We start from the raw sequence: 25,635 nt of genomic DNA, 5'->3' as shown, positions 1-25,635 counted from the left end.
AGGTCCACTTCCCTGCCCGCTCCCCATAATCCCTTATTCTCTTATCGTTTAAGAAACTGTCTATTTCTCTTAAATTTATTCAATGTCCCAGCTTCCACAGCTCTCTGAAGCAGAAAATTCTACAGATTTACAACCCTGTGAGAGGAAATTCCTCATCTCTGTTTGAAATGGGCAGCCCCTTATTCTAAGATCATGCCCTCTAGTTCTAGTCTCCTCCATCAGTGGAAACATTCTCTCTGCATCCATCTTGTCAAGCCTCCTCATAATCTTATACGTTTCGATAAGATCACCTCTCATTCTTCTGAATTCCAATGAGTAGAGGCCAAACCTCCTCATAAGTCAACTGCCTCATCCCCGGAATCGACCTAGTGAACCTTCTCTGAACTGCCTCCAAAGCAAGTATATCCTTTGGTAATTATGGAAACCAAAACTGCACGCAGTATTCTAGGCGTGGCCACCTTATATAGCTGTAGTAAGACTTCCCTGCTTTTATCCTCCATCCCCTTTGCAATAAAGGCCAAGATACCATTGGCCTTCCTGATCACTTGCTGTACCTGCATACTATCCTTTTGTGTTTCATACACAAGTACCCCCAGGTCCCCCTGTACTGTGGCACTTTGCAATCTTTCTCCACTTAAATAATAACCTGCTCTTTGATTTTTTTCTGCCAAAGTGCATGACCTCACACTACTTTCCAACATTATACTTTATCTGCCAAATTTTTGCCCACTCACTTAGCTTGTCTATTCCTTTTGCAGATTTTTTGTGTCCTCCTCACACATTGCTTTTCCTCCCATCTTTGTATCGTCAGCAAACTTGGCTACGTTACACTCAGTCCCTTCTTCCAAGTCGTTAATATAGATATAACAGTTTTGTAGAAAGTGTTAGAAACCAACAGTGGTTCCGGATTCTGGTAGCTGTAAAAAGCAGTTTGACACCAAGGACTTGAAATTGCCCCTCGCCCCGACTGGGGGCGATAACCTTCCGGGGCCGGAACTTACTGCCCCCGGCCCGGACGCCGTGTGCCCTCCCAGGGAAGCGAGCACCCGAGACAGCGCTCTACATTTCGGTGGGGTGCTGAGGAGGCTAGCGCTCTGGGGAACATCCATGTCATGCTGATGCACTACAATGCCCCTCCCCTTTAAAGGACCGCTGCACACTCTACAGGCCCTTTGGTGGCAGTCACTGGGCCACCAGGAACACGATCAACCGGGCCAGCAGCACGGCATCCAAAACCGATAATTTATTTACGTATTGTGTAATGAGGTAGTTAAGCAGCATTTTACCAGGTCCAAAAGATTTTTCCAAGCTTTTCACGAGGTTCCCGTCCCACGGGAATCATGTTAGGTAAGTGTGTCGTGTTCGCAACAAGTCTGGATTGGTTTGAATAGTTGACAGCTGCAGAAGGGCTATAAAAGCTGTTCAATTTCCAATCTTAGAAGCTGGAGCCTTCAGGATTTGGAATACACTTTGCAGCTTTATGGAGGTTTGAAGAGTTTGCAGTGAACTCTCTGTCCAGTGTCTGCTCCTTGGTGCAACCTCCCTCACCACTGACAGATCGCTTCTGCCATCTCAACTTCAGCTGCCATCTATTCCATCAGCTTCGGTGCCCTTGAAAAATTCTCACCTTGGTCCTCAGAATCCCACCAGCCCTAACACCAATATCAATAGGCACACCAGCAGCATCAACAACAACACCAACCTTCTCCGCAATAAGAACGTAAGAACATAACAATTGGGAGCAGGAATAGATGATATGGCTCTTTGAGCCTGCTCCACCTTTCAATAAGACCATGGCTGATCATCGACGTAAGCTGCACTTTCCTGCCCGATCTCGATATCCCTTGATTCCCCTAGAGTCCAACAATCTGTCTATCTCAGCCTTTAACATATTCAGAGACTCAGCATCCACAGCCCTCTGGGGCAGTGAATTCCAAAGATTCACAAACCTCCGAATGAAGAAATTCCTCCTCATCTCGGTCTTAAATGACCTACCCCTTATCCTGAGACTATGCTCCCTAGATCTAGACATTCCATCCAGGGGAAACAACCTCTCAGCATCCATCCTGTCAATCCCCCTCAGAATCTTGTATGTTCACCTCTCATTCTTCTAAATTCCAGAGAGTATGGGCACATTCTATGTAATTTCTCATCATAGGATAGCCCTCTCCTCCCAGGAATCAATCTAGTGAACCTTCATTGCACCGCCTCCAAGGCAAGTATATCCTTCCTCAGATAAGGAGACCAAAACTGTGCACAGTACTTCAGGTGTTGTCTCACCAAGGCCCTGTATAATTGTAGCAAGACTTCTTTACTGTTATACTCCAACCTCCAGCAATAAAGGTCAACATGCCATTTACCTTCCTTAATGCTTGCTGTACCTGTTAGCTTTCTGTGTTTCTTGCACAAGGATACCCAAATCTCTCTGAACACCAACATTTAAAAGTTTCTCACCATTTAAAAAATATTCTGATTTTTGATTCTTCCGACCAAAGTGAATAACCTCACATTTCCCCACATTATACTCCATCTGCCACCTTACTGCCCACTCACTTAGTCTATTGATATCCCTTTGCAGACGCTTTGTGTTCATCTCACAGCTTACTTTCCCACCCAGATTTGTATCGTCAGCAAACATAAATACATTACACTCAGTCCCTTCATCTACGTCATTAATATAGATTATAAATAGCTGAGGCCCCAGCACTGATCCTTGTGGCACCCCACTAGTTACTGCCTGCCAACCTGAAAATGATCTGTTTATCCCTATTCTTGCTTTCTGTCCGTTAATCAATCCTCTATCCATGCTAATAAATTACCTCCAATTTTTTATATGGCACCTTATCGAATGCCTTTTGGAAATCCAAATATATTACATCCACTGGTTCCCCTTTATCTACCCTGGTAGTTACATCTTCAATAAAATCTAATACATTTGTCAAACATGATTTCCCTTTCGTAAAACCTTGTTGACTCTGCCTAATCATGTTATGATTTTGTAAGTGCCCTGATACCACTTCCTTAACAATGGATTCCATAATTTTCCTGATGACTAATGTCAGGCTAACTGACCTGTAGTTCCCTGTTTTCTCTCTCCCTCCTTTCTTGAATAGTGCTGTTACATTTACTATCTTCCAATCCTCTGGGACCATTCCAGAGTCTGTGGAATTTTGGAAGATCACAACCAATGCATCCACTATCTCTGCAGCCACCTCTTTTAGAACCCTAGGATGTAGGCCATCAGGTCCAGGGGATTTGTCAACTTTTAGTCCCATTTGTTTCACTACTTATATACTTTTTCTGTACTTATATTAATTACATTAAGTTCTTCACCCTCATTAGACCCTTGGTTCTCCACCATTTTAGGTATGCTTTTTGTGTCTTCTACTGTGAAGACAGATACTAAATATTTGTTTAACGTTTCTGCCATTTCCATATTCCCCATAATAGTTTATCCTGTCTCAGCCTCTAAGGGACCAACGTTTACTTTTTACATACTTGTAGAAGCTCTTACAATCTGTTTTTATATTTCTTGCTAGTTTTCTCTCGTATTGTATTTTTTTTCCTTTTTATCAGTTTTATGGTCATCCTTTGCTGGTTTGCTGGAATATCTCCCAATCCTCAGGCTTACTGATATTCTTCACAACATTATAAGCTTCTTCTTTCAATCTGAGGAGAAAGTGTTGGCTCGCGAGCCCCTACACCTTCTGGGCCAGTGCTCAGCCGTTATCTCCTCTATAACTTTACCCACCCTCCCCCCCACCCCGCCCTCCCTCCCGCAGTCAGCAATGGGCGTGATGTTCTGCTTACGCTTGTTTTAGCAAAAGTTTCACTTAGTTTCCGCCAGTCCTATGGCAGCAATTTCACTTTCACCCTGCCGGCGGGCCAGAAGGAAGGTTTCTACCAAACTATGAAGAATGATGCTGCCTTGGAAATTGAGTATCAGGTTGGAACGAGCAATTTCTTCTGTTAAAAGATTTTTGGGGAAAAAAAGACATGATGGTTTGCAATAAAATGGCCACCATGTGGTGGTATTCTGAAAAGCACATGGGATTGCAAATGTAACATAGATAGGATAGCAAGTGTGGGGTGCCCGGGATTGTCCCATAACAACAACAACTTATAAAAGGGGTCGGAGGGTCTAGTAAAGAGGAGGAACTGAGGGAAATCCTTATTAGTCGGAAAATTGTGTTGGGGAAATTGATGGAATTGAAGGCCGATAAATCCCCAGGGCCTGATGGACTGCATCCCAGAGTACTTAAGGAGGTGGCCTTGGAAATAGTGAATGCATTGACAGTCATTTTCCAACATTCCATTGACTCTGGATCAGTTCCTATGGAGTGGAGGGTAGCCAATGTAACCCCACTTTTTAAAAAAGGAGGGAGAGAGATAACAGGGAATTATAGACCGGTCAGCCTGACATCGGTAGTGGGTAAAATGATGAAATCAATTATTAAGGATGTCATAGCAGTGCATTTGGAAAGAGGTGACATGATAGGTCCAAGTCAGCATGGATTTGTGAAAGGGAAATCATGCTTGACAAATCTTCTGGAATTTTTTGAGAATGTTTCCAGTAGAGTGGACAAGGGAGAACCAGTTGATGTGGTATATTTGGACTTTCAGAAGGCGTTCGACAAGGTCCCACACAAGAGATTAATGTGCAAAGTTAAAGCACATGGGATTGGGGGTAGTGTGCTGACATGGATTGAGAACTGGTTGTCAGACAGGAAGCAAAGAGTAGGAGTAAATGGGGACTTTTCAGAATGGCAGGCAGTGACTAGTGGGGTACCGCAAGGTTCTGTGCTGGGGCCCCAGCTGTTTACACTGTACATTAATGATTTAGACGAGGGGATTAAATGTAGTATCTCCAAATTTGCGGATGACACTAAGTTGGGTGGCAGTGTGAGCTGCGAGGAGGATGCTATGAGGCTGCAGAGCGACTTGGATAGGTTAGGTGAGTGGGCAAATGCATGGCAGAAGAAGTATAATGTGGATAAATGTGAGGTTATCCACTTTGGTGGTAAAAACAGAGAGCCAGACTATTATCTGAATGGTGACAGATTAGGAAAAGGGGAGGTGCAAAGAGACCTGGGTGTCATGGTACATCAGTCATTGAAGGTTGGCCTGCAGGTGCAGCAGGCGGTTAAGAAAGCAAATGGCATGTTGGCCTTCATAGCGAAGGGATTTGAGTACAGGGGCAGGGAGGTGTTGCTACAGTTGTACAGGGCCTTGGTGAGGCCACACCTGGAGTATTGTGTACAGTTTTGGAATCCTAACTTGAGGAAGGACATTCTTGCTATTGAGGGAGTGCAGCAAAGGTTCACCAGACTGATTCCCGGGATGGCGGGACTGACCTATCAAGAAAGACTGGATCAACTGGGCTTGTATTCACTGGAGTTCAGAAGAATGAGAGGGGACCTCATAGAAACGTTTAAAATTCTGACGGGGTTAGACAGGTTAGATGCAGGAAGAATGTTCCCAATGTTGGGGAAGTCCAGAACCAGGGGTCACAGTCTAAGGATAAGGGGTAAGCCATTTAGGACCGAGATGAGGAGGAACTTCTTCACCCAGAGAGTGGTGAATCTGTGGAATTCTCTACCACAGAAAGTTGTTGAGGCCAATTCACTAAATATATTCAAAAAGGAGTTAGATGAAGTCCTTACTACTCGGGGGATCAAGGGGTATGGCGAGAAAGCAGGAATGGGGTACTGAAGTTGCATGTTCAGCCATGAACTCATTGAATGGCGGTGCAGGCTAGAAGGGCCGAATGGCCTACTCCTGCACCTATTTTCTATGTTTCTATGTTTCTAACTTGTATTTATATAGCGCCTTTAACGTAGTGAAACGTCCCATGGCGCTTCTTAGGAGTATTATACGATAAAAAATTTGGCACCGAGCCACATAAGTAGGAATTAGCACAGGTGACCGAAAGCTTGTTCAAAGAGATATATTTTCAGGGGAGCATCTGGAAGGAGGAAAGAGAGGTAGAGAGGCGGCGAGGTTTAGGCAGGGCGTTCCAGAGCATGGGGCCTAAGCAACAGAAGGCACAGCCACCAATGGTTGAGCGATTATAATCAGGGATGCTCAGGAGGGCAGAATTAGAGGAGCGCAGACATCGCGGGGGGGTTGTGGGGCTGGAGGAGATCACAGAGATAGAGAGGGGCGAGGCCACGGAGGGATTTGAAAATAAGGATGAGAATTTTGAAATTGAGGTGTTGCTTAACCAGAAGCCAATGTAGGTCAGTGAGCAGAGGGGTGATGGGTGAGCGGGACTTGGTGCGAGTTAGGACATGGGCAGCTGAGTTTTGGATCACCTCTAGTTTAAGTAGGGTAGAATGTGAGGCCAAGCAGGAGTGCATTGGAATAGTCAAGTCTTGAGGTAACAAAGGTATGGATTGAGGGTTTCAGCAGCGGATGAGCTGAGACAACGGCGGAGACAGGCAATATTACAGAGGTGGAAAATAGCAGTCTTAATTATGCTGTGGATATGTGGTTGAAACCTCATTTCAGGATCAAATGTGACAGCAAGGTTGCAAAAAGTCTGGTTCAGCCTCAGACAGAAGCTGGGAAGAGGGATGGAGTCAGTGGCTAGGGAAAGGAGTTTGTAGCTGGGACTGAAAACAATAGCTTTGGTCTTCCCAATATTCAATTGGTGAAAATTTCTGCTCATCCAATTTAGAGACTGTGGAGGGGTCGAGAGAAGTGGTAGCGAGGTAGAGCTGGGTGTCGTCAGTGTACATGTGGAAACTGACGCTGTATTTTCAGATGATGTCGCCGAGGGGCAACATGTAGATGAGAAATAGGAGGGGGCCAAGGATAGATCCTTGAGGGACGCCAGAGCTAATGACCCAGGAGCAGGGAGAAGCCATTACAGGTGATTCTCTGGCTATGATTCGATAGATAAGAATGGAACCAGGTGAGTGCAGTCCCACCCAGCTGGACGATGGTGGAGAGGCGTTGGAGAAGGATGGAGTGGTCAACCGTGTCAAAGGCTGAAGACAGGACGAGAAGGACGAGGAGGGATAGTTTGCCTTTGTCACAGTCACAAAGGATGTCATTTGTGACTTTGATGTGAGCCATTTCGGTACTGTGGCAGGCGTGGAATCCGGATTGGAGAGATTCAAACATGGAATTTTGGGAAAGAAAGGCACGGATTTGGAGTCTCCAAAGGACTTCAGAGAGGGAAGGGAGGTTGGTGATGGGGCAGTAGTTTGCAAGGACGGAGGGGTCGCAGGTTGGGTTGTTGAGGAGAGGGGTGATGACAGCAGATTTGAGGGTTTGGGGGACAGTACCCAAGGAGAGAAAACCATTAACAGTATCAGCTAACATGGGAGCCAGTAAAGGAAGTTGGGTGGTCTGCAGTTTGGTGGGAATCAGTTCAAGGTAGCAGGAAGTGGGTCTCATGGACAGGATGAGCTCAGAAAGGTCATGAGGGGAGATCGGAGAGAAACTGGAGAAAGATGCGAGGTCAGTGCTAGGGCAGGGGGCATCCTTAGAGGAAGTTTGGCCCGATGGGCTCGGGAAGGAAGGGAAGAGGCAGAGGTGGCCGAACTGATGGTCTCAATCTTAGAGGCAAAAGAAGTCACACTTATTGTCGGAGGTGAAGGTGAGACTGGGGAGAGGGGTTTAAAAAGTGACTGGAATTACTTTCCAGAATTATTCTGGAATAATGAGCGATTTTGGCAGATGAGAGCAGGGCCCGCCAATGCTTTATGTGGTCCAGCCAAATCTAGCGGTGAATGGCTAAACCAGTTGTCCACCATATCCGTTCAAGTCTGCATCCCTTGGACTTAAGAGAGCGAAGATAAGAACATAAGGAATAGGAGCAGGAGTAGGCCATTTGACCCCTCGAGCCTGCTCCACCATTCAATAAGATCATGGCTGATCCGATCATGGACTCAGCTCCACTTACCCACCCACTCCCCATAACCCTTGACTCCCTTATCATTCAAAAATCTGTCTATCTCCACCTTAAATAACCTAGCCTCCACAACTCTCTGAGATAAAGAATTCCTTCGCGATCAGGGCTGTACCAGGGAGAACGGCCAGGGTGAGAGAGAGTAATTGTTTTAGCAGGGTCTAGGGCATCAGAGGTGGTGGTAAGGGTTTGATTGAGCAGATCGGTAGCTGCAGCGATGTCATGGTGAATGGAAGGCCAAGGGCTGGACAGTTGGGTGTTGATAAGTGTAGTTGTAAGAGAGTCAGGAGAGAGTTTTTTCCAGTGGCAAACACAGAAGGAGGTAGGGTTGGGGGGGGGCGTGAGTTGGAAGGGGGATGTGGGTGGAGAGCGATATGAGAAAGTGGTCAGAAATAGTCTGATAAGCGATTGACACAATGGGAGTAGGGAGGCCATGAAAGATGGCAAAGTCGAGGGGATGGTCGTGAATATGGGTTGGGGAGTTTACATGGAGGGTGAGATTAGGGAGGATAGGAGGCTAGTGAACTCAGAGGAAAGAGAGCATGGTGAATTGAGATAGAGGTTGAAATCATAGAGGATGAGAAGTTGCTCGGTGCAGAGGCTGAGGGAGGAAAGTAGTGAAGATATCTCAGTAATTACATTTTTATGGTACTTGGGTGGGTGGTCGAGGAGGAGAATTTTAAATGAGAGGTGAGAGATTTGGAATAAGGTGAGCTGTTCAAAAGAGGAAAAAGTGCTGGAGGAGTAGGGGACAAACCAAGGTATGATTTACTGATGAGAGCCACACCGCCACCACGGCGCTCTGAGTGGGGCAAGTGGTGGAAGGTATAGCCGAAAGGGGAGGCTTCGTTTAAGGGTAAGGTGTCATTGCCCATCAACCAGGTTTCTGTCAGGGCCATGACGTCGATGTAATCATCCACAGATAAGCTCACGGACGTCCTGGAGGGTGTTGCGGAGGGGGTTGGTAATGGCTGCCCCACTGCCTGCGTCCACAGGGTCAGCGCTTGGGGCGGGTGGGCGGGGGAGTTGGACGGGAAGGAGATTGGCAAGATTTGCCCTCAGTGGGCGTGCTAGGCTGGAAGGTTGGCAAGATAGTAGGATGGGACAGTTGGGGTTGCTGCTCGTATGGAGGCAGCGATGAGTGCCTCGATGGGCCATTCATCGGATGCCAAAAGAGGCACAGAGCGAGGCTACAGGGTATCTAGGAGGGAGTCAAGCCGAGGACGGCAGCAGAAGAGTAGGAAGGTCAAAGAGTAATGAAGGATTGTGGTAGGGATTTAGGAAGGCAGGGTATCCGAGAGAGGAGAGATGAAAGGAGGCATGACGATAGGAGAGAACGGTCAGGAAGGGATAGAGGGAAAAAGGAAAGTGAGGAAAGTAGAAAAGTATTGAATGGTTCAGGTTCAGAGCAGCAGAGAAAGTGCATACGCAAATGGACATGGGAAATGCTCAGGTTTCAGAGGCCTATTTACACTTCCTACATAATCCCTGCCTGCTCGCAGTCATGTAGTCACCTCGGAAAGGCACAGAATCAGAAAAAAAACAAGTTTCGAATAAGGTTTAGAATATCTATGGAAAAGGACAGGTAGCAATCTGGAGTAAAAATGTTTAACTGGGCGGAAGGCCAATTTCAGTGAGATGAGAACGGATCTGGCCCGGGTAAACTGGAATCAAAGATCGGCAGGCAAACCTGTAATGGATCAATGGGCTGCCTTTAAAGAGGAAATAGTTTAGAAACAGTCGAGGTACATTCCCATGAGGGGGAAAGGCAGGGCAACTAAAGTCAGAGCTCCCTGGATGATGAAACAGATAGAGAGTAAGATGAAGCAGAAAAAGAGCGTGTATGGCAGATGTCAGGTTGCAAATACAGCTGAGAATCAGGCGATATATAGAAAGGTCAGAGAAGAAATGAAAAAGAAAATAAGAGGGGAAAACAGATGGTATGAAAATAGAGTGGCAGCCGACATAAAAGGTAATCTGTAAGTCTTCTATAGGCATATAAATAGTAAAAGGGTAGCAAGAGGAGGGGCGGGGCCGATTAGGAACAAAACAGAGATCTACGCATGGAGACAGAGGGTATGGTGAGGTACTAAATGAGTATTTTGCATCTGTCTTCACCAAGGAAGAGGATGCTGCTATAGACATAGTGAAGGAGGAGGTAGTGGAGACACTTGATAGGATAAAAATTGATAAAGAGGTATTAGAAAGGCTGGTTGTACTTAAAGTAAATAAATCACCAGGAGCAGATGGGAGGCATCCTCGGATGCTGAGGGAATTGAGGGCGAAAATTGCGGAGGTACTGGCCATAATATTCCAATCCTCCATAGATACTGGGGTGGTGCAGAGGACTGGAGAATTGCAAATGTTACAGCACTGTTCAAAAAAGGGAGTGGAGATAAATCCGGCAACTACAGGCCAGTAGTTTAACCTCGGTAGTGGGGATGCTTTTAGATACAGTAATCAGGGACAGAATCAACAGTCGCTTGGATAGGGGTGAATTAATTAAGGAAAGCCAGCACGGATTTATTAAAGGCAAATCGTGTTTAACTAACTTGATCGAGTTTTTTGATGAGGTAACAGAAAGGGTTGATGAGGGAAATGCAGTGGATGTAGTGTAAATGGATTTCCAAAAGGCGTTCGACAAAGTGCCACATAATAGGCTTACCAGCAACGTTGAAGCCCATGGAATAAAAGGGGCAGTGGCAGCATGGATACAGAACTGGCTAAGTGACAGGAAACAGAGAGCAGAGGTGAACTGTTGTTTTTCTGACTGAAGGTACACAGTGGTGTTCGCCAGGGGTCGATATTAGGACCACTGCTTTTCTTGATATATATTGATGAATAGGATGTGGGTATACAGAGAACAATTTCAAAATTTGCAGATGACACAAAACTTGGAAGTATAGTGAACAGTGAAGAGGATAGCGATAGACTTCAGAAAGACACAGACAGGCTGCTGGAATGGGCGGACATGTGGCAGATGAAATTTAACACAGAAAAATGTGAGATGGCACATTTTGGTAGAAAGAATGAGGAGAGGACATATTAAAACTAAATGGTACAATCCTAAAGCGGGTGCATGAACAGAGAGACCTGGGGGTATGTGTGCATAAATTGTTGAAGGTGGCAGGGCAGCTTGAGAAAGCAATTAAAAAGGTTTACGGGATTCTGGGGTTCGTGACTAGAGGCGTAGAGTACAAAAGTGTGGAAATTATGATGAATATGTATAAAACACTGGTTCAGCCCCAACTGGAGTATTTTATCCAATTCCGGGCACCGCACTTTAGGAAGGATGTGTAGGCCTTAGAGGGTGTAAAATCCTTACTCTACAGCATGAAACCACACGAGGCACATTCTGGGGACAAGGTCACTCTGTGACCTCAACTCTTTATTCACAAGACTCCAAAGACCTAGAAATCACGCCATGGGGCCCAAATGGCTTGAGGGCACAGTAATTGATAAAGAGGGGAACAGGGTCATCGTGGTAAAACTCAACAATAGTCAGATATGCCGTAAGCATCTGGACCAAGTAAAAAAAAGATTCAGCATCGACATGGAGGAACCTGAAGAAGACCATGAGAAGGAGCTCACAACACCGCCAGTGAACGAGCAACAAGAGCAATCAGGAGAATGCACAGTCCCTGCGGTCAGCCCGGACAGGTTGAAATCACCACAGGTGATTCCTGCATGGGACCTCCCTTTTTATACCTGTGTGATCAGGTTAGGAGTGTCTCCCACAAGTTCAACCCTAGTGGTCAAGGTGTGCATCTAGGTTGAGAGTATACAGTAATACAGTGGTGTTACATTGTGGTTACATACATGACATCACCTTACCCCCAAAGTCTTATTGGGATCATGGGTTTAGTCTTTCAGGTGGTGTACGCTCCTTCATGGAGCTCCGCAGTTGGGGCTCTGGTTGTTGGACACTGACGTGAGTGTCTGTCACCTGTGGTGATTCTGGCCTGTCCGGACTGACCGCAGGGACTGTGCATTCTTCTGATTGTTCTTGTTGCTCGTTCACTGGCGGTGGTGTGAGCTCCATCTCATGGTTTTCTTCAGGTTCCTCCGTGTCAATGCTGAACCTTTTTTTTACTTGGTCCAGATGCTTATGGCATATCTGACCATTGTTGACTTTTACCACGATGACCCTGTTCCCCTCTTTATCAATTACAGTGCCATCAAGCCACTTGGGCCCCATGGCGTGATTGAGGACGAATACAGGATCATTTATTTCTATACATCTCCCCCTTGAATTACGGTCATGGTACTCATTTTGTGACTTGCGCTTGTCCTCAACTATGTCGGTAAGGACTGGGTGAATGAGGGACAACCGAGTTTTGAATGTCCATTTCATTAGTAACTCTGCAGGCGGAACCCGCGTGAGCGAGTGCGGTCGGGATCTATAGGCCAGCAGGAGACGCGATAGGCGGCATTGTAGGGAGGGTCCTTGAATCTTGAGCATACCTTGCACAATGATTTGGACCGCACGTTCCGCCTGGCCTTTGGAGGCCGGCTTGAACGGCGCAGTCCTGACGTGGTTGATGCCATTGCCCGACATAAACTCTCAGAATTCGTAGCTTGTGAAACATGGGCCATTATCACTAACCAGGATGTCCGGCAAGCCATGGGTTGCAAAGATCACACGTAGGCTTTCCACGGTGGTGGATGACGTGCATGAATTCAGAATGATGCACTCGATCCATTTCGAGTACGCATTTACCACAATAAGGAACATCTTACCTATGAACGGGCCCACGTAGTCAACATGAATGAGTGACCATGGCCTGGTGGGCCAGGGCCACGGGCTGAGCGGAGCCTCCCTGGGGGCATTACCCAGCTGGGCACACGTCGTGCACCTGCGAACACGGTGTTCCAGGTCTGAATCAATTCCAGGCCACCAAACGTGTGACCGGGCAATGGCCTTCATCAGCACAATGCCTGGGTGCTCGCTGTGGAGCTCCCTGATGAATGCCTCCCTGCCCTTCTGGGGCATAACTACCCAGCTGCCCCATAGTAGGCAGTCGGCTTGGATGGAGAGCTCATCCATCCGTCTGTGGAACGGTCTGATCTCCACAGGGCATGCTCCGTGTGCGGGCGCCCAATCCCCAGTCAGGACACATTTCTTAATCAGGGATAGGAGGGGATCTCTGTCCAGATTTTGATCTGGCGGGCTGTGATGGGGGAGCCTGCGCAGTCAAAGGCATCGACAGCCATGACCATCTCGGCGCTTTGCTCCGCTGCCCCCTCAGTGGTGGCCAGTGGAAACCTGCTGAGCGCTTCAGCGCAATTTTCAGTGCCAGGCCAGTGCCGGATGGAGTAGTCATAAGCAGCCAGCATGAGAGCCCATCACTGTATGCGAGCTGATGCATTGGCATTGATAGCCTTGCTGTCTGACAACAGGGATGTGAGTGGCTTGTGGTCCGTCTCTGATTCAAACTTCCCACCAAAGAGGTACTGATGCATTTTTTTTACACCATAGACACATGCGAGCGCTTCCTTCTCGACCATCCCATATCCCCGTTCTGCTTGAGAGAGCGACCTGGAGGCATACACCACAGGTTGTAGTTGACCCTCAGCATTGCCCTGCTGCAACACGCACCCAACCCCATAGGACGATGCATCACGTGTCAGAACTAATTTTTTACAGGGGTCATACAGGGTCAACAACTTGTTTGAACAAAGTAGGTTTCGCGCCCGATCAAAAGCCCGTTCCTGACAGTACCCCCAAAACCAATCACAACCCTTATGCAGGAGCACATGTAGCGGCTCCAACAACGTGCTCAAGTTCGACAGAAAGTTCCCGAAATAGTTCAACAGTCCCAGGAATGAACGCAGCTTCGATGTGTTGCAGGGCCTGGGGCTCGTCGAATCGCCTCTGTTTTGGATTTGGTGGGCTGAATCCCATCTGCAGCAACCCTTCTGCCCAGAAACTCAACCTCAGGAACTAAGAACATACATTTAGACTTCTTGAGTCGCAGGCCTACCCAGTCCAGTTGGCGTAGCACCTCCTCCAAGTTGTGGAGGTGTTCCTCGGTGTCTCGACCCATGATGAGGATGTCATCCTGGAATACGATCGTTCCAGGAATGGATTTAAGAGGCTTTCCATGTTTCGTTGAAAAATCGCGGCCGCTGATCGAATGCCAAATGGGTACCTGTTATAAACGAACAGTCCCTTGTGCGTGTTGATGGTGGTCAGTAATTTAGATTCGTCGGCCAGTTCCTGGGTCATATATGACATTGCCTGAACATCCCCCCATTTCCAGTTCATCACAGCTAACCAGCTCCTCCCTAACAGTACGGGACCATTGCCCGGGACAATCCAGAGTGGCAGCCGATTCACTAACCCATTGTGTGTGACAGCCAACATTGCACTGCCTAGCACTGGAATGATTTCTTTAGTGTAAGTCCGTAATTGTGTCTCAATACGTGCCAATTTGGGTCTACTGGCTTTAAGTGGCCATAGCTTCTCAAATTTCTGAACGCCCATGAGTGACTGGCTGGCCCCAGTGTCCAGCTCCATGCGTACAGGGATACCGTTTAATAAAACCCTCATTATCATTGGTGGCGTTCTGATGTCTGAACTGTGAATATTCGCCACATGGACCCGCTGAACCTCGGCATCCATTGATTTGCCCCAAAAGTCATCCTGCCTCAAAGAACCCTCTTCTGGTCCATCCGCCTCATATATTAGTCTGGTTGCAGACTTCCTGCACATTCGAGCTAAGTGGCCACTGAGATTGCAGTTTCTGCAGATAAACTGTTGAAATCTGCAAGATCTAGCTGAGTGTTTACCCCGACACCTCCAGCATGAGTTAAAGTTTCCATTGTTGGGAACAAAGGGACTATGGCCAGGCATTCCGCGCTGACTGTCCCTTTGACTGCTCTTAAGTACCCTATTAGTGGGTGTCAATGGCCCCATCCCAGGCCGCATTATCCACTGTGATGGTGCGAATGTCCGTTCAGTCTGCCATTGCCTCTGTTGAAGTCCTACTCTGGGGTCTATTGCTGCCTGGGGAGTGTTGGACTGCCCCTGCCTGCCTGCGGGGCTCTGAGTCGCATTGATGATGTTGACTCCCTGATCCATCGCCGCGTTAGAGGCAGAATTGCGAACGTATATTATTTTTGTCTCTTCCTCCCCCGCCATGAAAGTTTGAGCTATCAACGTCGCCGCTTCCAAGGTCAAATCCTTGGTCTCAATTAATTTGCGGAAAATTCTCACATGACCGATGCTCTCGATAAAGAAGTTCCTTAGCATCTCCCCCCTTCAGGCGTCTGTGAACTTACAGAGGCTGGCCAAACGCCGGAGGTCTGCTACGAAGTCTGTCCTTCACGACGTCGGTGGGTGTAGATTCTGTGTTGGGCCATATGTATGCTACTCGCCGGTTTGAGGTGCTCCCTGATCAATTTGCTAAGTTCCTCAAAGATTTTGTCCGTCGTCTTTTCGGGGGCTAGTAAGTCCTTCATGAGCGCGTAAGTCTTTGGTCTGCAGCTGGTCAAAAGATGAGCCCTTCGCTTGTCGGCCGCTGGATCCCCGCCATTCTTTCGTAATGAAGCTTTGCTGAAGCCTCTTGACAAAATCGTCCCAGTCTTCCCCAACACAGTACCGTTCCTCTGCTACAGGTGGCCATTATCGTGGGCCGCGAATTCCCGTTTCTCGTCACCAATGTAAAGTCCTTACTCTACAGCATGAAACCACACGAGGCACAATCTGGGGACAAGGTCATTCTGTGACCTCAACTCTTTATTCACAGGACTCCAAAGACCATGACCCTGCATGGGACCTCCCTTTTTATACCTGTGTGATCAGGTAAGGAGTGTCTTCCACAAGTTCACCCCTAGTGGTCAAGGTGTGCATCTAGGTTGAGAGTATACAGTAATACAGTGATGTTACATTGTGGTTACATACATGACAGAGGGTGCAGAAAAGATTTACTAGAATGATTCCAGAGATGAGGGACTTCAGTTACGTGGATAGACTGTAGAAGCTGGGGTTTTTCTCCTTGGAGCAGAGAAGGTTGAGAGGAGATTTGATAGAGGTGTTCAAAATCATAAGGAGTTGGACAGAGTAGATAGAGAGAAACTGTTCCCATTGGCAGAAGGGTCGAGAACCAGAGGCATAGATTTAAGGTGATTGGCAGAAGAACCAAAGGCGCCATAAGAAAAAAAATTATGCAGTGAGTGGTTACGATCTGAAATGCACTGCCTAAACGAGCAGTGGAGGCAGACTCAATGTTACCTTTCAAAAGGAAATTGGATAAATATCTGAAAGAAAAGAATTGCAGGGCTACAGGGAAAGGGCAGGGAATGGGACTAGCTGAGAGCCGGCATGGACTCGACGGGCGAAATGGCCTTCTTCCGTGCTGTAACCATTCTATGATTTTATGATATTTTGATTTCCTTCACTTTTTTAGTTAGCCATGGATGGATCTCTTTTCCCATGGATTTTTTTTGTTTCTTAATGGAATGTAATTTTGTTGAGAATTATGAAGTATTTATTCAAATGCTAGCCACTACTGCTATATCTTTAAATTTATTTTTCCAATCTACCTTAGATAACTCACCCTTCATACCTATGTAATTGGCTTTAGTTAAGTTTAAGACTCTATTTTCAGACTTAGGCAAGTCACTCTCAAACATAATGTGAATATCTATCTTATTATGATCATTCTGTCCCAGAGAATCTTTTACTGTGAGCTTGCTAATTAACCCTGTCTCATTACACAATACAAGATCTAAAATAGCCTGTTCCTTGGTTGGTTCCATGATGTATTGTTCTAGGAAACTGTCCCGAATGCATTCCATGAACTCGTCCTCCAGACTACCTTTACCAATTTGATTTGTCCAGTCTTGATGAAGATTAAAGTCCCCCACGATTATTGCAATATCTTTGTTACAAGCTCCTACTATTTCTTGATTAATATTCTGTCCAACTGTTTGACTACTGTTAGGGAGCCTATATACTAATCGTACCAGTGTTTTCTGCCCCTTGTTATTCCTTATCGCCAATCATACTGATTCTACCTTCTGATCTCCCGAGACAAGATCCTTTCTCTACTGTCTTTATGTCATCCTTTATTATCAGGGCTCTCCGTTCCTTTACCATTCTGCCTGTCTTTTCGAAACGTCAAGTACCCTGGAACATTTAGTTCCCAACCTTGGTCACCTTGCAACCACGTCTCTGTAATGGATCAAACCTATTTATCTCTATTTGTGCCACTAGTTCACCTATCTTATTACGAATGCTCCGTGCATTCAGGTAAAGAAACTTTAATTTTTTTTTTACTATTATTCCCTGCTTTGACCTTATTCTCTGCTGCACTGCTACCATTAAACTCTCTGTCCCTTCCTGTCACACTCTGCTTATTTTTACCCAAATTGCTACATTGCTCTATTGCATTGACCTTTCGCTGTAGATATCTAAACTTCCCCTCACCTGACTCCTCCCCCCCATTTCTTAGTTTAAAGCCCTATCTACAGCCCTAGTTATTCGATTCACCAGGACGCTGGTCCCAGTCCGGTTTAAGTGGAGCCAGTCCCAGTGGAACAACTCCCTCTTTCCCCAGTACTGGTGCCAGTGCCCCATGAATTGAAACCCCTTCCTCCTACTCCATTCTTTAAGCCATGCATTTAACTCTCTGATCTCCTTGACTCTATGCCAATTTGCGCCTAGCTCAAGGTGATCCAGAGATTATTATCCTTGAGGTTCTGCTTATTAATTTAGACCCTAGCTCCTCAAACACTCTCAGCAGAACCTCATTCTTAGTTCTATCTATATCATTGGTTCTTACATGGACCATAACAACTGGATCCTCCCCCTCCCACTCTAGGTTCTTCTCCAGCTGTGTGGAGATATCCTTAACCCGGGCGGGCAACACAACCTCCAGAACTCCCAGTCGCAGCTGTAGAGAACAGTATCAATCCCCCTGACTATACTGTCCCCTACCACTACCACATTCCTTCCTTCTCCCCCTGCTTGGCTGGGCCCCTGTACCACGGTGTCGTGGTTAGTTTGCCCATCCTCCCTGAAGTCCTTTTCCTCATCCATATAGGGAGCAAGTGCCTCGTACCTGTTGGACAGGGTCAAGCGCTTAGGCTCCTCCATCACTATATCTGGGTCCCCATACATTCCTGACTCCCAGTCACACCTTCCTGTCCCTGCCCATGATTAACTCTAAAGTACTATTGAATCTTAAGGATGTGACTGGCTCCAAGAGCAAAGAGTTCAGGTAACTCTCTCCCACCCTGATGCATCACAATGTCTGCAGCTCGTACTCCAGCTTAACCTGAGCCGAAGTTCCTCGAACTGCAGACTGTTACTACAGATGTGGTTGCTCGGGATCGCGATGCTCCCCGCCAACTCCCACATGCTGCAGTTACGACACAACACCTGCCCCTCCATCTCTCACCTGTTTTATTTATCAATTAATTAGTTAAAGCTTTGATTCAATCGATATTTTAGTTGTATTTTCTGATTATTTTATCTAATTTATGTTATTAATTTAATAAGTACGAGCACGTTACAGTTTCTCAGCTCTTAACTTGACCCCCTTCCCTAACTTAGAGAGCAAAAAAAAGCTGCAGTACTCACCAACTAACCAGCTACCTGCCTTCCTGTGACGTCACTCTTTGATTTCTGTTGTTGTTTTTGAATTGGAGCCTCACCGCTGCTTTAATTCAGACCCCTCTCGGGTCACACTTTACCCTCTGTCACTGGTTTAATTCAGGCCCCTCTCGGGCATCACTTTACCCTCTGTCACTGGTTTAATTCAGGCCCTTCTCAAGCCACTCTTTATCCTCTATCACTGGTTTAATTCAGGCCCCTCTCGGGTCACTCTTTACCCTCTGTCACTGCTTTAATACAGGCCCCTCTCGGGCCGCACTTTACCCTCTGTCACTGCTTTAATTCAGGTCCCTCTAGGGCCACACTTTACCCTCTGTCACTGGTTTAATTCAGGCCACTCTCGGGCCACACTTTACCCTCTGTCACTGGTTTAATTCAGGCCCCTCTCGGGCATCACTTTACCCTCTGTCACTGGTTTAATTCAGGCCCTTCTCAAGCCACTCTTTATCCTCTATCACTGCTTTAATTCAGGCCCCTCTCGGGTCACTCTTTACCCTCTGTCACTGCTTTAATACAGGCCCCTCTCGGGCCGCACTTTACCCTCTGTCACTGCTTTAATTCAGGTCCCTCTAGGGCCACACTTTACCCTCTGTCGCTGTCACTACTTTAATTCAGGCCCCTCTCGGGCCACACTTTACCCTCTGTCACTGCTTTAATTCAGGCCCCTCTCGGGCCACACTTTACCCTCTGTCACTGCTTTAATTCAGACCCTTTCGTGCTGCTCTTTACCCTCTGTCACTGCTTTAATTCAGAGTCCTCTCGGGCCACACTTTACCCTCTGTCACTGGTTTAATTCAGGCCCCTCTCAGACCACACTTTACCCTCTGTCACTGCTTTAATTCAGGCCCCTCTCGGGCCACACTTTACCCTCTGTCACTGCTTTAATTCAGGCCCCTCTCGGGCCGCACTTTACCCTCTGTCACTGGTTTAATTCAGGCCCCTCTCGGGCCGCACTTTACCCTCTGTCACTGCTTTAATTCAGGCCCCTCTCGAGCCACACTTTACCCTCTGTCACTGGTTTAATTCAGGCCCCTCTCGAGCCGCACTTTACCCTCTGTCACTGGTTTAATTCAGGCCCCTCTCGGGCCGCTCTTTACCCTCTGTCACTGGTTTAATTGAGGTCCCTCTCGGGCCACACTTTACCCTCTGTCACTGCTTTAATTCAGGCCCCTCTCGAGCCGCACTTTACCCTCTGTCACTGGTTTAATTCAGGCCACTCTCGGGCCACACTTTACCCTCTATCACTGGTTTAATTCAGGCCCCTCTCGGGCCACACTTTACCCTCTGTCACTGTCACTGCTTTAATTCAGGCCCCTCTCGGGATGCTCTTTATCTTTTCATTGCTGTCCCCGCAATCACCAGTTGCTACACAGGACACGGGGCATCAGCACCCGACCACATTGTTCCCCGGGATGCCAGGGATGGCCTCACCATGGCTGTCTTTACTTCACTTGACGCTGTACACACTGACTGCCACATGATGTGCCAAGTTGGCACCACCCCACACCAACACCGTAAAGCAATCCGCACAATGCCCAAGCCATTCCTTTCACACTCGCCACCATTGAGGGGGTACCTTTACGCCTCACCATTCACTGCAGCTCGCTAAGCCACTTCCAAAGGTGCACACAAACCTGCCCAAGAAGGCAAAATGTTGAAAAAAAATATTTCAATGTTTGATAACACATCGACATGAACTTTACATGAACATTGGCGATAACATCCAAGTGCCTACCTTTGTGTGTTGTTACTTGGAATGATTGGACTAGGATGAGGGTGAGTGTGAGGGGCGGCTAGTGAGATGGGGAAGTGATAATGTAGATAGAGAGGGATGGGTGGAGGTGCAAGGTAAGTTGGTGTGAGTAAGGATGTGCAGAAGTAGAGTAGGGAAGGCAGAGTAATGGAGATGTGATGAGTGGCACAGCAGAATGAGGTTGAGTGTGACATTGCAGTAACGTTTCGTGATCCACTGAGATCATTGAAAGGTTTGCGCCACTGCAGCCTGATCCTCCTGACCACATCCCCGCTTGTGCCTGTAGTGTATGAAATGATACAATGAACTCCGCACTGTGAGCCAGTGACTAGGTGTAACCTGGTCAGCCTTTAATGGCTTCCAGAAGTGAAGATACAAAGGTGAAGTTCAGATTATATACCGGGCCCAGCACGAGTGTACCTATGATCCTGGGACCTCCGACGGTAGCGTCCCCTGTTGGTGGGCAGACCTTATGTCCATAGATTACAGTGCCCTCCTGTGCAATGTGCAACCAGGCTGCGTTGGTGTCCTTGGGAGGTCTCTTCCACCCACTGGAGGGAATCATGGGGGAGCCTGGGTACAGCCGTGCACCTCTGTGCAATGCTTGTCAATGCTGCAGAACACTGATAGCACACCTGTCGAAATGAATGTAGACATGGTACCTTTAACGAAACTGGCTGATGACACATCATCAAATGACACCATCAGACCCGCTTCCATTTCATTGGCCGAGAACCTCGCAGGGTGAGCTTAACAATCCCAGTCAGGGGAAAGTTGTGGGGGGAACTGACATGGAGCCAGGAGCGGGGTCGCAGTCCATCCCGGACACCCCGGATGTCGCCCGCCTCTCTCCCAACCCAGTGGGAAATATCGAGCTTAAAGTATGAGCTGCAATTAAGGTCTGAAGTTATTAAAGTTGCTATTAAGGCCAGAAGTCTGCAAAGAGTGCCCGGTACAAAGATGAGCTGCTCTTCTTCATGCTTGTGTTGAGCTTCATTGCCTTTATATAGCACCTTTTACATCCAAAAAGTGCCTTACAGCCGATGAGGCACTGTTTATTTTGAAGTGTAGTCACTGTTGTAATGTAGGAGGCTGAGGACAGAGAGGTCGGGGTAGGAAGGAGGATTGCAGCGACTAGTGATTGGGAGGTCGGCATTGCGCTTGTGATCAGAATGGATCGGCCAAGGGATCACCCGAACTGTGTTTGGTCAACCCTGATGTAAAGGACGCACCACCCACTCCGTTCACCTTCCCAGGAGGGTACCAGACAGGCTAGTGGGAAACCGTGGGCTGATTACTGCTCCCTTGAGGCCAACTGCATGGAGCTGTTACTCTGTCACTTGCTAACTGGGCTCAGAGCAGAGCTCTGAAGTACAGCCTGAGAGTGCCACATTGGCCGGAGTAATCCCCGGGCGAGGCCATGAAGGTTGGGGTGCAGGGCAATCAGTTGGGAGTGCACCATTTCACAGCCGTGACCCGTCGGAGGGTTCAGGAGAGAGGGGTGTGTAGCAAGATTGTAAGGCAGTGCCCATGATACTGTGTGGTTGATAATGAAGAAGAAAGCTGTGGACTGCAGGAAGATATCAATGTACTGGTCAGGTGGGCAGAACAGTGGCAAATGGATTTCAATCCAGAGAAGTGTGAGGTGGTGCATTTGGGGAGGGCTAACAAGGCAAAGGAATACACATTAAATGGTAGGACACTGACAAGTGTAGAGTAACAAAGGGACCTTGGAGTGCATATCCACAGATCCCTGAAGGTGGCAGGCCAGGTAGATAGGTGGTTAAGAAGGCATACGGAAGGAATACTTGCCTTTATTAGTCAAGGCATAGAATACAAGAGCAAGGAGGTTATGCTTGAAATGTGTAAAACATTAGTTAGGCCACAGCTGGAGTGCTGTGCGCAGTTCTGGTCACCACATTACAGGAAAGATGTGATTGCACTGGAAAGGGTGCAGAGGAGATTTACGAGGATGTTGCCTGGACTGGAGAATTTTAGCTCTGAGGAAAGATTGGACAGGCTGCGTTTGTTTTCTTTGGATCAGAGGAGGCTGAGGGGAGACCTTATTGAGGTGTATAAAATTATGAGGGGCTCAGATGGGGTGGATAGGAAGGACCTGTTTCCCTTAGCAGAGGGGTCAACAACCAGGGAGCATAGATTTAAAGTAGTTGGTAGGAGGTTTAGAGGGGATTTGAGGGGAAATTTGTTCATCCAGAGGGTGGTGGGGTTCTGGAACTCACTGCCTGGAAGGGTGGCAGAGGCAGAAATCCTCACCACATTTAAAAAGTACTTGGATGTGCACTTGAAGTGCCGTAACCCGCAGGGCTGCGGACCAAGAGCTGGAAAGTAGGATTAGGCCGGCGCAGACACGATGGGCAGAAACGGCCTCCTTCCGTGCTGTAAATTCTATGATTCTATGAAACACCTCCTGCGTTGTGAGCTCCTCCGCTCCTCCCAACCCCTGGGCAGCGAGCCTGGGCCCCAGCACCAGGAAATGGAGCACAGACTGACAGCCTGTTGTTTCTTTTCCAGGTGGACTCGCTGCGCCATGTCATCAACCAGACAGGCGGATACAGTGACGTTCTGGGAGCTGGTCGCATGTTCAGCCCGCAGGCCCTGAATGTAAGCAAGTGGTCTCCTCCTTCTGTTGACCTCGAGTGACGGCGTGGCTACAGTACACAAGCAGGCCATGCGGCCCAACAGGTCTATGCCAGTGTTTATGGTCCACACCAGCCTCCTCCCGCCCTGCTTCATCTCACCCCATCACCACACCCTTCTATTCCTTTCCCCCTCATGTACTGATCTAACTTTCCCTTAAGTACATCGATACCATTCGCCTCAATCACTCCCTAGTGCTAGTGAGTTCCACATTCTCTCCACTCTCAGGGAACAGAAGTTTCTCCTGAATTTTCGATTGGATTTATTAGTGACTGTCTTATATTTATGGCCACGAGTTCTGGACTCCCTCACTAGTGGAAACCTCGCTTTGTCTACCCTATCAAACCCCTTTATAATTTTAAAGACCTCTGTCAGGTTTATTATTCACTCCTATCTCTCTCTCTCTAACTCTCTCTGTCTCTGACTCTTGCTTCTCATTATTTCCAAGCTGGAGGTAAAATGGCACCTTTTTCGGTTGTCCCAACGTGTCACATCTCCCAGATCAGCCCCCAGTCGGACGATTGGGCCCAGCGGCCGCACCGAGCACGCCAACTGCACGGGTCAGCTCTGCCGCCGTTGCGGGGGGGCGGAGGCGGTTGACGCTGAGGGAGGCGAGCGGGGGGGCAGGAAGCCAGGAAGCTGACCTGTCCCACCTGTCAGATGCAGTCAGCATCGGCAAGCGGGTGTGCCGGCAGCGGTCAAACAGGCCAAGCGAGAGAGAGAGAGAGAGAGAAAGAGAGGAAGAGAGAGGCAGGTGCCGCCTGGTCGACTGCAAGGCCAAAACCTCGATTGCATGCGTCACACAGCCTGCTAGCTGAAGCCTGCTGGGCCAACCCCTCACCCCCCCCCCCCACCCCCACATATGCCCCCCTCACCCCTGCTTCACCACCACTAAAAATAACCACCGTGCTTCTCCCACAGAAAAAAAAGCAGCACGCAGCCATCTCTCCAACTGCCCCACACTCCCCCCCCCTGCCCCCCACCGACCCCCTCCGTCCTTGTGGTTTACTGCACTTCCTGTGCTGTGTGGTAAATTCACAGCGACAAGCTGTACGGTGCGAGGGAAAATTGATACGACAGAGACAGCCAGAGCCCTGGCTCCAAAGAGGACAGCAATCCAAGTTGATTTCTCAGATCAGGCATCCCACCCCTCAGCGGGTGTGACAGCAGGCTAGGAGAGCAGGCCAGCCCCACACACACACACTCACACACACAAAACATCACCGGCGGGTTAGCAGCCTCTGCATCGCTGCAGGTTAGTTCTGGTCGCTCGTCCTGCGTTTAGATGTCCGACAAAATCAAATTCTCCACTTGCCGGGAGATGTTGATGAATTTTTATTATTGCTGTCTATATATATATATTTTTTTTTTCCTCTCTCTCTAACAAGACTGTGGAGAAAAATAGTGAGATGAACAAACTTGAGGACTTCAGTAAATATTTCTGCGATGGTTTTCGTGTATTTTGCCTCTTTGCGTATCTGAGGGTGTCTCAAATCCTTTGTCAGCTCCGACGACGGGTTAAAGTTGAAGATGGGAGGGGGGATAGAAATTGCCCTCCGCCGGGAAACGGGGCGCACCTCCCGTTTCTGAAGTGTTCTGGCTGCCGCAATAGATGCTACGACCTCTCAGGCGAAATTCAGCTCCTCGGGGTTTTTTTCCCAGCGGGGCAGAAGTGGATCATCGTGGTGATGGAATTGAGAGCGGAGCGGATTGGGCATCACTAGCGGAACGGGAGTGACCGCCTCTGTCAGTCATCGACACCGCGCTGATGACATCATCGCGCTGGCGCGTCACAACGTCGCTCCCCTTCAGTTAAAGGGGAGGGCTGCTGCAGACTCTGCAGATATTTTAGTTTCGGTTCACTGGACCGCCAAGGAGGGTTTCGGCTGGGTCAGCGGTCTGGCAACCAAGAGGGAGTATCAGGCCGCCTGTTGGCGGCCCGGCCGAACCCAGGGGCGTATTTGTCGGCCTGACCTGGTTGTCGGCCGACAAAAACAAACATGCCGGCTGCAGCAGTGCGCCCGCCCTTTTAAGGGCGGCGGTGCCATTTCACACAGAGTACGCCTCGGGGGCAGCGGGACCTGTCCGCGGAGCAATTTCGGGTAAGGGGCAATTACCGAGGGCAATTTCACGAGGGGGTCCCCGCCAGACGGTAAGGGGTCGACGCGTGCACGCCACAGAGGGAACACGGGCGGAGCGGTCTCGGAGACCACTCCGCTCCTGAGGAAAGGCAATTTCTAAAATGGCGGCTCCTCCACGGAGAGTCGCCGACCATTCCGTGCCGCCCCTTGGCCGCTGCTTTCCAGCAGTCAGAGGCCTTATTGAAAGGGATAATCTCGGCTCTGGGATCTTGTCATTCTCCGGCGAGGTATTTTACAAGGAATCAGACTTTAATTCACTCATAACACTTTCAGCCAATCAGATTGTGCGGGGGTGTCACATACTCGGCATGTAAACGTAAGGGAGGCGTGGCCTCACGGACATATGCAAATTAGAGGTGATCATGTGAACCTCTGGCTGAGATATGAGAGCTTTTGAAATTCAGCTAACAAGGACAATTGCATTTATATAGCGCCTTTAATGCAGTAAAACGTCCAAAAGCGCTTCACAGCAATGTAATCAGACAATATTTTCTACTGAGCCACGTAACAGATATTAGGAGAGCTGAAAGAGGTAGGTTTTAAG

The 25,635-nt window shown here is 48.2% G+C and overlaps 1 protein-coding gene across 1 annotated transcript in view; it reads left to right on the top strand.

Moving 5' to 3' along the window:
* LOC139268184 (pre-B-cell leukemia transcription factor 1-like) overlaps positions 1 to 25,635 on the top strand; it is a 1,207,813-nt gene that overhangs the window by 1,153,801 nt on the left and 28,377 nt on the right. Inside the window, exon 9 of the mRNA XM_070886235.1 lies at positions 22,825 to 22,914. Within this exon, the coding sequence (XP_070742336.1) occupies positions 22,825 to 22,914 (90 nt within the window). The remainder of the gene's footprint in view (positions 1 to 22,824; positions 22,915 to 25,635) is intronic.

The sequence above is a fragment of the Pristiophorus japonicus genome, chromosome 8 (assembly GCF_044704955.1).
Source record: "Pristiophorus japonicus isolate sPriJap1 chromosome 8, sPriJap1.hap1, whole genome shotgun sequence".
Taxonomy (NCBI): Eukaryota; Metazoa; Chordata; class Chondrichthyes; family Pristiophoridae; genus Pristiophorus; species Pristiophorus japonicus.
This window is presented reverse-complemented; position numbering and strand designations above follow the sequence as displayed.